Source organism: Seriola aureovittata, chromosome 17 (assembly GCF_021018895.1).
Source record: "Seriola aureovittata isolate HTS-2021-v1 ecotype China chromosome 17, ASM2101889v1, whole genome shotgun sequence".
Taxonomy (NCBI): domain Eukaryota; kingdom Metazoa; phylum Chordata; class Actinopteri; order Carangiformes; family Carangidae; genus Seriola; species Seriola aureovittata.
In genome coordinates this window covers 3,747,727-3,765,257 of record NC_079380.1, presented here as the reverse complement: position 1 = coordinate 3,765,257, position 17,531 = coordinate 3,747,727, and the positions used below count along the sequence as shown (strand labels likewise).

General features: G+C 41.1%; 1 protein-coding gene across 1 annotated transcript in view; it reads right to left on the bottom strand.

Moving 5' to 3' along the window:
• Window positions 1–1,744: 1,744 nt before the first annotated feature.
• The window catches only part of gsg1l (gsg1-like), a 40,413-nt gene continuing 24,626 nt past the window's right edge, over window positions 1,745–17,531 (bottom strand). Inside the window, exons 3-5 of the mRNA XM_056402390.1 lie at window positions 9,910–10,062; window positions 7,009–7,120; window positions 1,745–3,070 (exon numbers count right to left, since the gene is read on the bottom strand). Of these exons, the coding sequence (XP_056258365.1) occupies window positions 2,698–3,070; window positions 7,009–7,120; window positions 9,910–10,062 (638 nt within the window). The 3' untranslated portion in view covers window positions 1,745–2,697. The remainder of the gene's footprint in view (window positions 3,071–7,008; window positions 7,121–9,909; window positions 10,063–17,531) is intronic.

The following is a 17,531-nucleotide window of genomic DNA, read 5'->3' as shown; positions in this document are numbered from 1 at the left end:
GAACATTCATGCAGTTAATATCCACAAAGGTCAAAGGTGAATGGCTCCCTGCAGCAGCGGGAGGTTCAGTGGCTCTCCAAGGACACTGTGACTGTGGAGCACATTAACTTTCTGAGAGGCATGACCCTTTGACCTCTGGTTCATGAGGCTGTTTGTCATGTGTGTCCCCAACACTTGTGGCATGTCAGCTACAAAAGTATAACCCAACATGACATCTGTGAAATATTTGTTATGAAAAAACATTAAGTTTGGTACAAGAGTGAAAACTTAATAATTTATTTTACAGTTGCATGGTCAATATATACAACTGTACGTTAAGAGACTGCTTATTGACATGCTATTTAAGCTAAAAGTCGTCTTCAATCAATTTTACTTGATTCTTGCATGAGGCCCAGTTTGTCATAATCCAAAGACAGAAACAATCCCATAACCACAACGTTGGTATGATTAGTGTTTTAAAATGGTCTCGCAAATCAAACATTAAACTTAAATTTGATGGAGGTAACTAAATGCTAATTATACTTATCTGCTAGCTGCTGGCATTGAGTTGGTTAGCATTTTCTGTATGAAGAAAAAAAAACATACAGCTGTTTTACAAATAGCCATAAGCAAGAATTCACACCTACAGTGTAAACTACATTATAAGAGGACAAAAGTCAACCACAGGAAAAAGAAGGTACATCTGGCTTTCACTCTTGTACCAAACTTGTTCTGAAGCTGGAAGTAAAAGTGAAAACCATCGCAAAGCTGCTGAGGACAGAAGAAGCCGAATGTAATTCAAACCTCTGGTCAGTATATTCCAGTTTCACCTACAGGATCAACACAGCTGAAAAATGAACATACATGTAGTTTTAACAGAACTTATAACAATAGTTTTCACATTCAGTGTCATAAATAGGACATTGCCTGAACATGGCCTGGTAAAAAGTGCTATGTGTAGCATTTTATGAAAAACACAACGACCAATGAACAGTGTAACTTCCTGTCCCGAGGCAGACCACACTCCTTCCTTGTTTCCCCCTCCCCCACCCTGACATCAGTCTCCAAAAAGCTTCTCTCAAAGCTAAATATGGGTAAACAAATATAGAAATGTGCTGTTTTACTGTGTTTTTGCCTTTACCGTAAAGAGTTTCATACATTTTTCACGCACAGCTGTGTAAAGCTCTTCTTTGCTAATTACCTTCTATAATTCTAACAGTACATATAGAGGGCCAAGCAAGGCTACCAAGGAATACCAATGTGTCACATGATTTTTGAACTACAGGTTCCTCAAAAGTCCTCTGTCTTAGCCTGCCTCCTTTGCTCAGATGTGGTTTTTGTAGTTCCTTTAGCTCCTGATAAAGTGTCACCTCCAAACCCCAAGAGTGATGATACAGATGCCACATCACTGTTTTCTGAGAGTTTTCCAGTTGAAACTCTGCAGGCTGTAGATCAGGCTACATGCCAGTAAAAATAATGCAAAATACAATGTGGAGTAGAGGTCTTCGCAGGTCCAAAAATTTGTGCCCGATTCCAAAAAGACTCAGAAATATTATCCCTGGAACCAAACCAGTCTCTCTGTTACTTGAAAGCAGGGAATCGGACCCATGCAGACCCGAGAAAATGTTGTGAAATGAACCGAGCTGGAAGACAGATCTGATCTGCACTGATTTTCTGAACCCATAAAGCCCCCAAGTAGGGTCTTGGGTCCTAGGGTTCAGGTGGACCAGGAAAGACCTCTAGTGCTCAGCCAAATGGTTTCCCATGTTTTACAGAAATAATTACTAAACTGAGTCTTTAAATTTTGAAATAATAAATGACACATTCTTCTTCTCACAAATAAAATGTTGACTTGGCTCAGTTTAACACACTCAGCTGAACTCCTGCTATGACTAGCAGCTTATGGTGGTTAATGTTAGCAAACATTAGATAGATATTGCTTTGTAATTGACATTACTGAATTACAGTCTACTGTTACGCTACTTTTTAGCATTTACCATTATCTTATTACTTCTGGCCACAAAACAGTCACTGCTTAGAAAAAGTTTCAAAAGCTTTAAACCAGTTATTTATAAGTTTTTGCTATTGATATATAGTGAACATTAGCATTAACAGCTAATTACCAGTCTACAAGAAACATTTTGAGTTTAGCTGTCTCCAGCAGTGGAAAGCAATGCTAACGTTCAGCCTTGTTTTGACTGTTGAAGAAGTAGCTGATCAGAGGACATATTATAACCTCTTGTCCAATAAACGCAACAATGGCCAAAGCTTTTGGCAGGACTGGTAAGTAAACAGCTGTTAACACTATAGTCGGCTATGTAGCAATAGCAAAACTTACAAATAGGTTAATGTCTCATAGTTCATATTATTTATTGATGTTAAAATACTACACATAGCACTGTGAAATATGCTGGAAAACACCTGATTTCCATCCATGAAGTCACAGATCTCAAAGTGAATGATCTCAGTCCGTTTGTCACATTTAATATTCATTTTCATTTCATATATAGAACATATCCGTCTAATTTTATTTATTTGCTTCCTCCATGTCTCCTCTCGTCAAGTCTGTTAATCATCTTCTTCAAACAGAAAATAAGGGCTGCTGTGCTTTTGATTTTGGCGGGAAAACCAGTAGCTGGGTCCAGACCTAAAGGAGCAGTCTGCCTCATCATCTCATCACATCCCATCCCACATGACCCTCCCATTCCCGTGGGTGGCTCAGCACTGCTCCTCCCCCAGAGAGTCAGTGTTCTCCCCCAGGTCTATGGAGGCCGATGCAGCTCGCATCTTGCCCCGTCCGGGACCAGGACCCGGACCCGGACCTGGTCCAGGACCTGGACCTGGGCCCCCGACAACAATCCCGCCTCTGGCTCCACTGTGGCCGGGGTAGACCTCCACAGTGCTGGAGATGGACTGGAGGGAGCGGTCTCGGAAGTAGTGGAAAGCCTCCTGGTCCAAGTAGTTCTGCTCCTCGCGCAGGCCCTGCTCGAACAGCTTCCTTTTGTGTCTAAACTCGATCACTGTCTTGGTGTAGGAGTTGAGGGTGGTGACGGAGGCGGCCATACAACAGGTGAAGGAACCCCAGGCCATGCTGGTTAGAGAGGGACATAGATGATGAGAAGGTGCCCATACAATTAGATTTTAGCCATGTTAATGTCAAGGCAGTAACGAAGGAAACAGACTGTAATACCTTGGTAACTATTGGGTAGTTTGCCAAGAAATTTGGGATAGATCATGTTCCCCAGAGAATTAATCCTAATTTTAGCATTGTGATGTTTTCATGTACCTCAAAGCACCGCGGTGCAGCCTCACAGAGTTGCTAGCATGGCTGTAGACTTAAGCTGCCAATAAGTAAAACTCAATATACATATACATACACGTATAAATATATATGCATTACTTATCTTATGTCAAAACAGATATAAAAATCTAAAGCCCTGACAGAGTTTTTTAGAGGTTGCAATGCTAATGACATCCAAAGAATGATTTATCTCTGTAGCTAAAGAAACATAGCTACAAAAGTTTGTATTGAGGCTGATGCTGCCTGATTTGGATATTTGTTGTGTAAAGTGTAATCTTGGATGAGTTATTAAAGGCAAATTTACACCCATTTTTCCTTCTATTTGTGGAGTTTTCCACTGTTGGTGAGACAGTCCACCAATCAGTGCTCGGTTGCCAGGTTTGAGAATAGGGATGTTATGTTTCTGCATAGCTAGCGACATGCATTCATGAGACTGATGCAGCTGCACAGGTTGTGTAAGTCCACTTCACAGAATTAACAGCTGTTTTATTGTTGTGTTTCCTCCATGTGACTAAGAGACGACTGACACCATCAAGTCAGCCTGAATGAATTCAGAGAAACGATAAAGCAGTTCAGCTCGTTATAAGTATACCAAAGAGGGAAATTGTATCCTGATGGTGCTGCTAGAGAAGAAATGACTAAAGGTCATTCATTTATTAGACTTCAGCTCCTGGGGCCGCTCATGTCCACAACAACTACTGGCCAATATAGTAGTTAGTCTGTTGGATGGATGGAGGAAGGAATGATTAGCACATTCTCAGGCCCTGTCACCAGCAGGACAGAAACACTTGAAGGAAGTCAAGAGGTGCGTTATTAGCCAGATAGAGAAATTTCCATTGGGACTACTCACAGAAACATCTGTGGTGATTCAGTGAATACTCTGAGCTCTTCAGACCTGACCCTCTGCTCCAGTTAAAGTTAGCAGGCACATAAATGATGTGCTGCTAATTGATTGAGAGACTGCTGAGGGCTCTGAGGGGAATGGGGGTGATATTAGTTTGTTAATAGGAAAGCTAACAGTCCATCTGTGCGGAGTCAAACTCTGTGCGCAGAGAGATACGTCAAGCAAAGAACCTTAAATATGATGAGCAAGAAAACCATGAAGAGACGCAAGAACAGCATGAAGGGAAATAACTGATGCAGTTCATCATTCTTTATCTTTAAATACAGAAACACAAACTCTGCTGTGACTTACATAAAATTATGAAATATCAAATTACAATCAATCACTTTTCTGTTCACAGTAACAACCCAATAAACAATATCAAACCGCAATAATCAATCATAAAGTACCACAATGTAAAACATATATTACATAGATAGATATCAGTCAATGAAGCTCAAATAACTGTTGTGGCCAAACTTTACTTTTGTGATGAATATGATGCGGTTAGATTGATTATGTATTTATTATAGAACTGATTAGGATGCTAGTGGTTGTCTCAGCCTGTAAACTTTTCAACCCTGCTGGGAACAAATCTGTGGGAATGTAGATTTTTTGTTGTTTTTGTAGATTCATTAACTTTATTAGTTTAGCATGAAAAGAGTCCATGATGAATATCAAATAAGTAAGATGTGAGTGCAGATGAAAAGATATACGTTTTTCCTATAATCTAGTCTATAATGGAGGCGGTGAGTTGTGCAGTTTGCATGAGCCACGGTCACAACTATGATAATAGGAATAATAGGAGAATTGTTCCGGTTAAAGCAGTAAATTAATTATGGATTATGGAGGAGCAGCCGTGAGGAACAGGACATACACAGTCCCAGCTTCAGTGGCCTGTTTTTAATTCAAGCTTGTGGTGAAGGTTTTACATGTTTCCTGACCCTGTTTTCACCTTTGTCAGGCAGGTTATGAGTTTCAGGAGAGCTTTGAGCAGAACATGTGAGTGCACATCAGTTGTCTATCGTCCTCAGAATAGAGCACATTCAGACTTTTGATTCGTCCTGAAGGAGCTTTTTGGCCTTCTGCTCCACTTCTGCCTCCTGATATTATTCCACTTTAATGACCCTGAACAACTCCCTTATGGTGTAGAAGGAGAGGTCTTCAATCCGATGACTGACAGAGAACATCTACTTTAAACAGGAGCTGGCATTGGTTCGCATTTTGTTCTTGTTTTTTGGTCTTTAAATCCTTGTTTGTGACTGTTTCTTTTCTCTGACTATTATTCTTTTATTTTGTTTTTCATAAAGCACTTTCTAATGTTGGCAGTGGTGAGTACAAAGCAACATAAATGTTATTAAAGTGTAGAGTTTAGTCCTGACCTTCAAATCAGCAGCTGACAAAACAGTCTCACCACAAGGTCCATTTAGTAGCTGCTCAGGTGCTTTTGATTAAATTATTATTTTCATCATGTTTTTAGCCAGCATGGATGAGCAGCCCTTAAATGTTTTTAAATTTAAACATTTACAATATGATGACAAGTGGGAGAATGCCATCTGCTGAGGGAGATTGTGTGATATGAGTGAAAGCTCCAGAGCAACTACTACTGAGATTTTTTCCAGTTTTAATAATGATGCTTATCACTACAACAAGGTTTTATAAAAAAAAAAAAAATACAAAGGCAGGACACTGGCTTCTGTTTGTCTCTGAGTCACTTTCTCTCTTTGATTCAGAAGTGACCTGAGTGAACTCAGACTACAGCTGCAGCACGATTCTGCCTTCAAGCAGAGACCAGGGAAGGTCAAGATGAGTCTTGTCTGGCTAATTATGTTGGAAACAACAGCCCTGTGTACCTGAACACCACCTGCTGACACACTCCCACACACATCCAGCAACAGCCATCATAAAGAGAAGATCTGATTCATACAATGCAGGGTCAATACAGGCCTGCATGGACAGCAGTGATACAGTGATATAGTAAAATTATATATACATATACTATATATACAGTATACATGCTAGTATATATAGCAAAATGAAACTTCTGGCCAAACATATACCTTGGTCCTCAACCTGAGTCTAGCCCACATACTTTCAGAGGATTTTCTGTGTGTGAACCACAATTGGTCCGGATGTGGAAGCAGCATCTGACAAAGTATGGCTGTATATGGGGCAGATTCAGGCCATGTAATCAGGTGAATACTCTCTGTATATCTGTATATATCTGGTATATATACAAACTCTTCTCTCAAAGCTCTCCACCATGTTGCGGCACATTGTTAGCCACTCACTTAATACAGACTACCAATTCTTAATATGGCTCTCACAGGCAGCCTTTATTATTTGTATGTTTTATTTTACTTTGCTGTATGATTTTTTTTTCCAATCACTTTCCTTAACACAGTTTCCCTCAAAGTACCACAGGAAAGTTTATTCTCAGTGCAAAGTAGAGACTATTTAATGGCATATATAGTTTACACTGGTCAGCCACTACATTAAAACCAGTTCATCTGTTTTAATGTTGTAGCTGATTAGTGTATATTGAAATCCTTCTTCTCAGTTTTGCTAATGTGTTTTAAGCACCCTATCAACCACCTAGAAAACACTAGCAATCACCTACACCGATCAGCCACAACAATAAAACAGGTGACTGGTTTTAATGTTGTTGCTGATTGGTGTGTGCAGAACATTAAGTTACTGTGTCATTTTATTCGGAGTCATCACAAACGAAAAGAAAGAAGTGGTCTGAAAAAGAAATCCAGGCTGTGTGTGTGTGTGTGTGTGTGTGTGTGTGTGTGTGTGTGTGTGTGAGAGAGAGAGAGAGAGAGAGAGAGTTTGGACTGACCAGAAGGACCAGCCATAGTCCCAGCTGTGAGGCCTCCAGTCTTCAGGACCCAGACTGACTGTGATCTGGAACACCTGAGTGTACATCATGTGGGCCACCATACCCAAAAGACCTGCAATGAACACACACACACACACACACACACACACACACACACACACACACACACACACACACACACATTTTCTGCATCAAACAAAATGCCAACAAGAAAAACTATTGCTAAACTGCAATACATTAGGATGAAAGGAGAGCAGAGTTGCTGACTGGCTGAGTGTGGCTGTTTAGGTCAACCATGGTCAGAAAATGTAATCGTAAAACACTAATGTGACATATGCTACATCACAGGATTTGGTAATAAAATAACATTTAAGGAACATTTTATTCAGATTGCAGTCTGAATATAAAAGTGCTGTGTGAGTCTAACTGGCTATACTTGCTTGTATATGATTTTAAATCAGAAAACATGCAATCTACGTATTCTTACATTGTAAATTGATTAGAAATACATAATAAAATCAGAAGCATGACATTTTAAATATGGCAGAGTATCCAGCTAGCAAGAGGTGTACAAGCTGGTGGCTCCAGCACAGTTTGGGCAGAGTTTCTGGCTGACTGCCATAGAATTTACTGGTCACATTCCTGCTCCCCAGAGGGTGAATCCTTTTAATTTTAATGACCACATGACCTTTCCTCTGGTGCCAGACTCTGGACAAGAGCTTTGAGGCTCTGTGAGTGGTTCAACCATCAGTATGTTTTCTTGGTCTTCCTTAACACTGCTAACACTCAATACAAGATAATCTGCTCTGATAATTACCATAAACACAACAACAGTAAATCACTACATGTCTGAGTTGCAGCTCAACACATTATCAGTAATAAATCAGAACACATGTAATTATCATAATTAGTCATTATACAGTATCAATTGATTCAACATGCCAACACATCCAATCAATTAGAGATAGGGATATAATCACTCATAAACATACAGTAAATCAAAAAGCCACAATCTAAATGAGTCAGTGTAACATTAATGCAGAGCTTATACATCACAACCGCACCAACAGCAGCAGACAGCACTGTTTGTTTTCTGTGTGTGTGTGTGTGCATGTGTGTGTCACGTGGAAGCCTGATGGGTTAGAGCCACGTGTCTCTGTTTATAATCAGTCTCACTGAGGTTGTGTGTGTGTGTGTGTGTGTGTGTGTGGGTGTGTGTGGGTGTGTGTGTGTGTGTGTGTGTGCAGCATCATGCCACAGTAAATAACACCCGCCTGCTCCAGATTTACAGTTCACCATAAAGAGAGCATCATTTATTCTCGACCTTGACTCCATGACGACACAGATTTCTAGGAAATGTGTGTCTGTGTCTGTGTGTGTCTGTGTGTGTCTGTGTGTGTCTGTGTGTATATATATATATATATATATAGATGTCTCGTACCAACATATTTACAACGTCCTTCAACTGCTTTAATGTGTGTTTGGCTTTATACATGTAGTCAACAATATACTGTACCTTTAATCTGTCACACATGTTTATGTCCAAACCAACATATAGAAAGCTGTAATGGTTAGTTAATTGTATATTAATAATATGTGTGTATGTAAAATAAAAATGGTGCCAATAAAAAAATGCTTTTAGTTTTTGTGTTGCACACAAGTGGAATAATGTACAAACTAAACACAATCGTACTGATCAGTCAATTTAAACCCCCACATAACTGTATTCTGCAGTTGTTAATGTTTTTCATGTCAATTTTTTTGTGTTGGAACTAAAAAGAACAGCCGCAGTTTTTCAGACACAACACGGTGTCAAGGTTACCAGCTTCTCATAGTATGGCATCCCACTCGTGTCATGCACAGCAGATGGCGGTTGGAGCATGATGGGAAACAGATAACTGTTGAGTTCCTTCTTTATTAAAAGGAGGCGATGAATCCTCCCGGCCCACAGTTTGTTTGGCTGCACTGTAAACAGACACACCTGTTGGGGACCTGCTGTTGTAAATGCTAACCAGGACTGTAATCTCAAACATCGTAACTATACAACAGCTGCATTTCTCATTAACATGCTTAATGCACAATTTGAAGTTGTGAACTAAAAAGTACTGAAAATGTGAATTTAAATAAAAAAAAACTCAAATGTTGCAAAAACATTTATATGCATTGTCCTAACAATTAGCAGATGCTGGAAATCTGTCACCATGTTTAATTGGGGTGATTTAGCGACAGGAGAAAAACCCGCATCACTCCATCCCAGGAAATCAACAGCTCCTGTGAGCTTGTGTTTTAAAGGATATCTGTCTCCATGATAAAAAAAAATGTTCATTTGAGAATTATGAAATTGAATAAATGATCAGTGAAAACCCTGTAAAGACATGTAAAATGTGCTTCAAAAAGAATTAGTGGTGCATTAAAAACGTCCTCAGGGGAGGCTGAGGAGGAGGTGAGCAGTGTGTAGCGTGGTGGACGAGGAGCCAGCTGATTGCATAACAGGTTTAACATGAGTTGGGAGAAAAATCCCTGGCACCCAGCACAGCAAAGACTTCCAAGGGATAACCTCTGACCCTGGACGGCCTTTCACAAATCTGCATCAGTCTCTCTCCACTCCTCTCGTAATTCTCAGGGCATTTCTGAACATGGTGTCTGTCACTGTTGTAAAGTGGATCCTGCTGCCAAGTTAAGGCTTTAAATGACTGTTTATTTAAATTAGTGATTATTAACCACTGTTTAATCAGATCCCACTGAGATTAGAAATTCTCTTACACATGGAAGATCTACAAGTAGTTTCTGACAGTGCCGGACACACAGTACGGGACGCTTCCATGTTGCATGGAGATGTGGAAATTTTGTGTGCGAGTATGTGTGTGTGTGTGCGTGTGTGTTATCAGGCGTCCATCTTACCGGACAGCACAGTGAAGACAGCGGCGAAGGCGTTGAGTTTGAGTCCGTCAATGACGTTGCTGGAGTGGAAAAGCTCCAGACACATCAGGCTGAAGCCGACCACCAGCAGCAGGATGTAGAGCACCTCCGACACCACCGACAACCACAACACACCTGCACACACACAACACACACAGCTCAGTTACACAAACACAAGTAGCTCTTGGCCTTTCCAAAAACCCAAAACCAGAAGGGATTCAAATATAAAGAAATGCAATATAAATATTTAGTTTGTTTGTTTGAGGCAGCATTAATTAGCATGTACAACTAACTACATGGATTTAATAATGAACAAATTACATTATGTGGGGAAAAAAAGACTTAACCCCAACCACTGAGGAAATGCTAATTTAACTACGACACAAGACCGGTCCCAGTTCCAGTCCCGGTTAATTGCTCTTTAGCTAAAGTAGAGAAGCGGTTTATCCAGACAAACAATGGGGGATTAGTGAATGGTCATGTAGACACATTTACAGCTCATTCACTCTTCTTTCTGGGTGCTGATTGGTGGACTGAACATGTCGCCGCCCTCCCCCACCAACAGGAGCTCCACGCAGTCCAGAGAGGTACCAACAAGTGAGAGCAGGTTCACTGAGAAATTTTACTGACTGTCTCCTTGTGGGAGGTTTCTGCCCCAAAAAGCCCCGGATTTGTCGTTGCTGAAAGCGTCTTAGAAGTCACAAAATAAACGATAAGTTGGCAAACGCTGGCACAGCTGTTTAACAAACCAACCACGCTAATATTTTACTCACCGTCAAGCAGTGAGCTTACACTACTCATTACTGAAATAAACAGCACAGTCCACTCTTGGCTTATTGAACTCACCTATGTAGCTACAGCTGATAAAATCTGCCAGTGCAAAACTGATTGTCGCTGGATATCAATGTTGAACCAGCTTTTGTCAACCTCAGTCGGAAATCAAGGATCCAGGGTTTTAAAAATGACTAAATAATAAATCTGCTACTGCTGTTACTGTAAACTTTGAGCTGTGTGAGAAAGCTTGACAGGTGTAGCGACAGTTATGATGATTTATTAACGGTTTTATGATCAAATAGTTTTTTTTACTTTTCCTAACGATCTGTAAAATGTAAGAAATCTTAACAAATGAGTTACACGCACCAAGATACAGACTTTCTGTCTACAGATATTCAGGCCTGTTTATAATCATTTTCCTTTTTTCTTTGGATCTGATGGTTTTGTGGAAACATGATCTTCTCGGCACACAGTAAATAAACCACAATGTTCAGCATCATGTTGTAGTTTATAATGAGCCTGAGGATGCGGATGAAAATCTTAAGCAGGAGTCTGTGGGAGCAGGTGTTGTCGTTCAGATGACAGAGTGTGGGATCGGTGCCAGAGGAGAAAACTCATCAAACTGAATACAGTGATGGCTTGTGGGAGAGTTCTCCTCTTATTCTGATGATGTTTTTTTACCTTTTAGCTCTGCGTCGCTCTCTCAGACATGAACACTTATACAGAAATTCACAAAAAGAAACACAGAGTTGGGCTGAGAGAGCTCCTGCTCCTCTGGAGGTCAGGGGTTTTTCACTTGTCAAACATCTGAAGATTTTCCACTCTGGGAGAAAAACCACCGAGACCCAAGAGCTGAAGAAACCGCGAGGCGATCGAGATCCGTCAGACCTGAGCAGGTTCAGACAGAGACGGGACTCAGAGGGGCTCGTAGTCTGGACTGAAGACGTTCATCTAACCGAACACTCATGTTGAAGATAGAAGTAAAGTTTGGTAACTGTTTGAGAGGAAACACCTAAAGTACTGGCAAGTCCAAGTAAGTACATTTGCTAAAACACCGCACTTAACTACACATTTGATGTACCTGTACTTTACATGAGTATTTCCATTTGTGAGAGACTAAATAAGAAAGATAGTGTGTCTCAAGGTGCTCCGGTGGCTCAGCTGCTGGTGTGCCATTAGGGCTTAGTCCGGCCTGTAGCCCTTTGCTGCATGTCTCTCTCTCTCTCTCTCTCTCTCTCTCTCTCTCTCTCTCTCTCTCCTATTTCAGATATACAGCTGGGGTCAATGCCACATACAGAGCACTCTTCAACGGCCCTCCATTAATGCAAGAACAGCAAACTCCACAAGATAACGCATACAGCACCGAACATAAATCCCAAACCCAGTAAAACAGACACCAGGTCTGTAACGATCCCAGCCATGTTCGGCTCTGCGGGTTCCGATCCACCAGGAAGAGTGAACAGATGTGTTCACCGGGGCTTCATCTAACCTTCTTCCTAACACTGTTAATAGCAGCATAAACGTCACACTCCTACGGGCTGTTTGACGCAGCTTGGACAGACGAATGAATACGAACAGTGGGTTTTTTTGTTTTGTTTTTTTTATATTTTTGGGAGATGACAGTCTCTGTTTGTTTGTTTTTACCATCATGTTCACATTTGGCATCCACAGCAGGTTTAACAGCATCACAACAGAACGTGAAGCTGATCAGTTAAACCAAAATTTCTATTTTAAAAAAAAAATGTTATAACATGTTGTTTTTCTCCTGTTAAAATGCCGGTGTGGACTCTCGCCCCATGTTTCTGTCATGTGCAGAGACGGATGTGAATATCAGCTTCGACGTTGTTGCATTTTCTTCTCCTCCGGGTACGAGCTGAGGGCGGGAACGTCTGATTGTCCTTCCTGTTCTTCTGTCGTCAGTCATTCATCAGGTGCTCCATAAACCAGGAGCTCCTGATGAATCTTTTGCAGGATGATGATATATCTCTCCTCTACAGGCAGGGCCATGACACTCAGAGCTCAAAACAAGGTGAGATATTTGTTTCTGATCGACCTGCAGGAGGAGGAGGAGGAGGAGGGTGCGTTTGATATCCCCACCTGCTTGGTTTGGCACACATTGATTGGCTCTTTACTGTTGCTACTCTTTACGGTCACACAGAGAGAAATAAAATCCCCTCAGAGTTGAGAGAGACATTATGCGGGATGATGAACACGTTTCACAGCCCCACTGTTTCCTCCCGCTCTGGCAGTGTGAACACGTTGAGAGCAGAGAGGGCTCGTCGTGCTGTAACCGAAGCTGCCCTCGGGATCCACTCTCATTACCAGAACTCTGGATTTTTCTCTCCACATTTAGAAATTGTAAAACGCAGAAGCCCCTCTTTAACCGGCGAAGCTCACGACACTGAATTAAACAGATTATCTGCTCCGCTCCATCGGGGGTTGGAGCTGATGTGGAAATGCAACCTGCAGGCTGACTTTTCAATTTGAACATAAGTGAGTGGGGGGGGGGGGGCGCAAGGGTCCCTGAAGAATCAATATCGACGGCTAATTTCCTGTCGCACTTCTCTCAGGGCAAGGCGAGAACCTTATTTCTATATTCAAGTGTTTCACATAAGACACTGAGCATTAAAACAGCATTTTAAAATAGAGGAGAAATTACAATGCAGCCCCCAAATTTTTTTTTTAATTGAAAGCGATGGTAAATCTGGAGGCGAAGCTCAGATCGTCTGGAAGTTTGTTCCAGATTTCTCAAGCTTCAACAACTTTTTGCTGCTTCTGCAGAAGTAAGCGTCACACAGTCACCGGTGCGACGCTGGGATCTGACGCTGTGTCCATCTCATCGTGTCCTCCTGGAGGTGCTCCTCCCTCCAGCTCCTAGCTGTCATCATCATCTTCACACTTCCTTATAATAATACAGCCTCGAATTTACAGCGTGTGAATCACAAACTAAAATACTCGCTTGTTTCCTACTGGTGCTTTAATGCAGGTACAGTGGAAGAGAAGTGAATCACCAGGAACCAGTAAGTGTTTTATTGGTACAGGATTCAAAAATAAATGGCAGGTTGTATTATAAAGTGTTTTATCGGCACTAATTCATTTCATATGAAGCTTACATTTTATAGACAGATCATTCTTAAAGGAGTAATTGGAAGGGATGATGTGCTCGTGTCATCAGGGGTGATAAACTGTTGCTCAAATATTAATATCAATATCCGCCCCAAAAGTTGAGTATTGGTTGAGCTTGAAATGATTAAAATGACATTTGGTAATCTATATGTTTATAAAAACAAATGTAAATTGCAGATACGTTTGGGCTGACGCTTATATAAAAACTAGCAGTTTGAAAACGACCGCTTGGGCTAAAAAATAATTGATAATCTGTAGTTGCAGCTTTTGTCTCACTCTCCACAAAGAGCTGACTGTTTCAATCTCCAGGAAACGTCTCACACGTCTTGGTAAAAGTTTCTTTTTCAGCCCAACGTCCTGATTGTTTCAGTGAATATCCGTTTCCATCAAGCTTTTATCTTCTGCATCTCAGTGAGAATGTCCAGCAGATGGTTGGATAATTTCATCAACATGAGCAATAAAGAGGATTCTTTTTTGTGCAGTGCAGTGATGTGCCTAATTTCAAGGTATTAAACAATTACAAAATCATTTCAGATGCATGGAAAAACTGCACAAGGAAAAAACTGCACAAGGAACAAATTTCAAAAATCTCCCTGTGAGAAATCCCCCGCAGCACAATTAGCTCCAGCATGCTGTTGCGAATTATGGTGAACTCCAGCAGGAAGCTCATATCTACAGATTCCCATGAGACTGTGAATGCAGCATGAGGAGAGGACTGCTTCAGCAGCGATGACGCTAAAACATGACAAATCTGATAGTTCTGTGCTTTATGAGACAACACAGCGAAGTTAAAGACTGAGATGAGAGCGGAGGAAGATCATTCAAAAGAAGAAAGAAAAAGCAGGGGAGGAGGGAGAGGGAGGAGGAGCAGGAACCTCTGGAGGCTTCGGTGATAAAAGCAGCATAAACCACTTTACGATGTCAAGGTGTAAAATTAATGTGACGGTTTCTCAGCTCAGGCCACCTGAAGGAGAAAACTGCAAACCTGCAGAGTCGGAGCAGCCGAAACCTTCACAACAAGCACACTGAGGAAAACAAAGGCTCAAACACGGCATTTATCGGTGCATCCGCTGACCGGTTATGTTGACACTTCCATTAGATTTGGACAGGTGTTGAGCCAGAGGCGGTTGAGAAAAGGAGACGGCGTTCTTACAATCATTTCCTTTCACTGTCACGTGGCCCTCTGTTGGTTCTGGTTTTCACCGCTTCAGTCTTGCTGCCGTAGATTTCCAACCACAGAAGTTTAGGGGGACATACACGTGCAATTAAAAGTTAAAAGTGAAATAAAACTAGTGTTTCTTTACGTGATAATACTATTATTGTTATTGTTATTTAACTCTTTTTGGAGGAAAAATGTAAATTTATATTTAGCGTTGTATTGTATTGAACAAGCAATCACGACCACGGCCACAGGAAGTGTACGCCATTTCTAACTATACGCTGCTTGTAATGCGCCATCTTTTGTTATAGAGTATCTTCTCCTGCAGTGACAAACAGAACAGTGGAGCCATGTTTGTAGTTCTGTTTCTGAGAAGCTGAGCACGGTTTATGAACACGCCGAACGCACTATGCTCTAAATATCGCATTGTCCCAGCGATCACGTCACGGAGTGAACATTAAATGAACTCATGCAACAATTCCCTTGATGATGCACATGCCAATAAAGCTAATTTAAATTTGGGAAAGGACCGTGGAAGTTACATGAAGTGAATCTTTCACTCCGCTGACTGTCAGATGTGATTTTTAATGAAGGAGCGGCATCGCGGTGAAACGCCCCGTCTGATGTTACACTCTGGTTCCTTGTTAGCAGCAGCTTTCATTTCTAGCCAGTCGATGGAAACAAACTCCAGGGGTGTAAAATGCCTGTAAGGGAAACTCACAATGCAACAATATTGACCAAAAATAATTTTCTTCCCTGTTTCTGTTTTATTGAATATGTATCAGCAGACTGAGACTTCATTAAACTGAAGACAGCAAATAAAACCTGTTTTGGAGGGACTCAGCCAGCAGGACTGATAACAGGAAGGAATCAGCTCATCAGACCGAGTCTCATCTCAGATGGATTTAATTACATCTTTAATTACTGTGTGTGTGTGTGTGTGTGTGTGTGTGTGTGTGTGGTTTCATAGGTGTGTCACCGGTGTGTTATGGAGACAGTTTCTGTTTGTGATACATTTCTGACATCGGCTTTCCAGGTTTCTCAAAACATCTCGTTGACAAGAACCCAGATTTGTTAGACTTAGACCCAGAGAGGGAACCTCATTAACAAGATTATTGATTAATGGATCAATATTTAGTGTCAATAATTTGAATCAGAAGTTTCTAGTGAATTATTAGGATGTATGTCAATATGTCATATTATTGTATAAATTCATTTTGAGATTGATAAATTAAATAAATTACTATAAAAATGTTACAAAGAGCTCATAGCGGGCAGAGTGGGGAAACATTTCGAAAACGTAAGGAGACAAGATTTAGAGGAAATATAATCAAATGGTCAAATTGAATGCTGGGAAATTTCTGTTCTGTGTCAGGTGATCTCCAGAGGAGGGAAACCAGAGGGCTCGTGTCCACACATGCGTTCACTTAAGAAGATTTAAGATGGAGCTCACCTCCCCTCATCTGCAAAAAACACCATTCAGTGACACGGACCGTACCAACTGATACTGGTTCAACCATGCAATGCATGCTGGGTGGTATGTGCAGCGTACAGAGTCCTATTCATTTTTCATTCACTCTGTTGGGCCAATCTCACAGAAGTCAACCCTGTCTGCAAAACCTTATGTTCATATATGGCTAATTTGCATCAGAAAATATGTTGAGTCAGAAACAGAACTGAAGTTGTTGATATTCGGCAAACTGCAAATACACTGATACTCAACGCATCAGGAAAATGTTCGCAGGCAACGTGTTTGTTTTCCACCAGAATCTCTCATCTTGCAGCTCAATCTCCACCCGTAGTGACTCCAGCATCTTTAAACTGTTTCGTGGTTCAGACTCTCACAGCTCTTGGTTCAGGTTTGGGAAAGATCCTGGTTTAATACAGAACTGGAATCACCGCTTCTCAGTTGTTTCCTCCGCCAACCGGTCAAGTTACAGGAAACATGATCACAATCTCTCCCGCCTGATCTACAGCATTGAATGATGGTCAGAAGTGTTTTTGCAGAACATGATGATGTCACAGTGAAGTTGACCTTTGACATATAAAATGTCTTTTGTCACTTTATTTTATCCTTATAGACATTTGAGTTAAATTGTGTCATAATTTGAGCATGAATTCAAAACGGGTTTTGTGAGGTCATAGTGACCTTGACCTTTGACCGCCAAAATCTAATCACTTCATCCTTTGGTCTAAGCAAACGTTTCTTCCAAATTTGAAGGAATTCCCTCAGGTGTTACTGAGATATCGGGTTCACAAGAATGGGACGTACGGACGTACAACCCGAAAACATAATGACTCCGGCCATGACTCGGGTGGCATAAAACGTTAGAACCTAAATCCAAGACATTATCCAGCCACCATTTGTTGCAGCTACAACACTGTCAGGATTGGATGAACAGCACAGGTAAGCTGGACTGACTCCAGACTCCAAGGCAATGCAGATTTAGTGAAGATACTTTGAATAGCAGATGAGATGACAAGCAGATACAGGAAACAAAACTCTAGTTGCAGGAAGACAGGAAAAACTTCTAAGATACAAAAC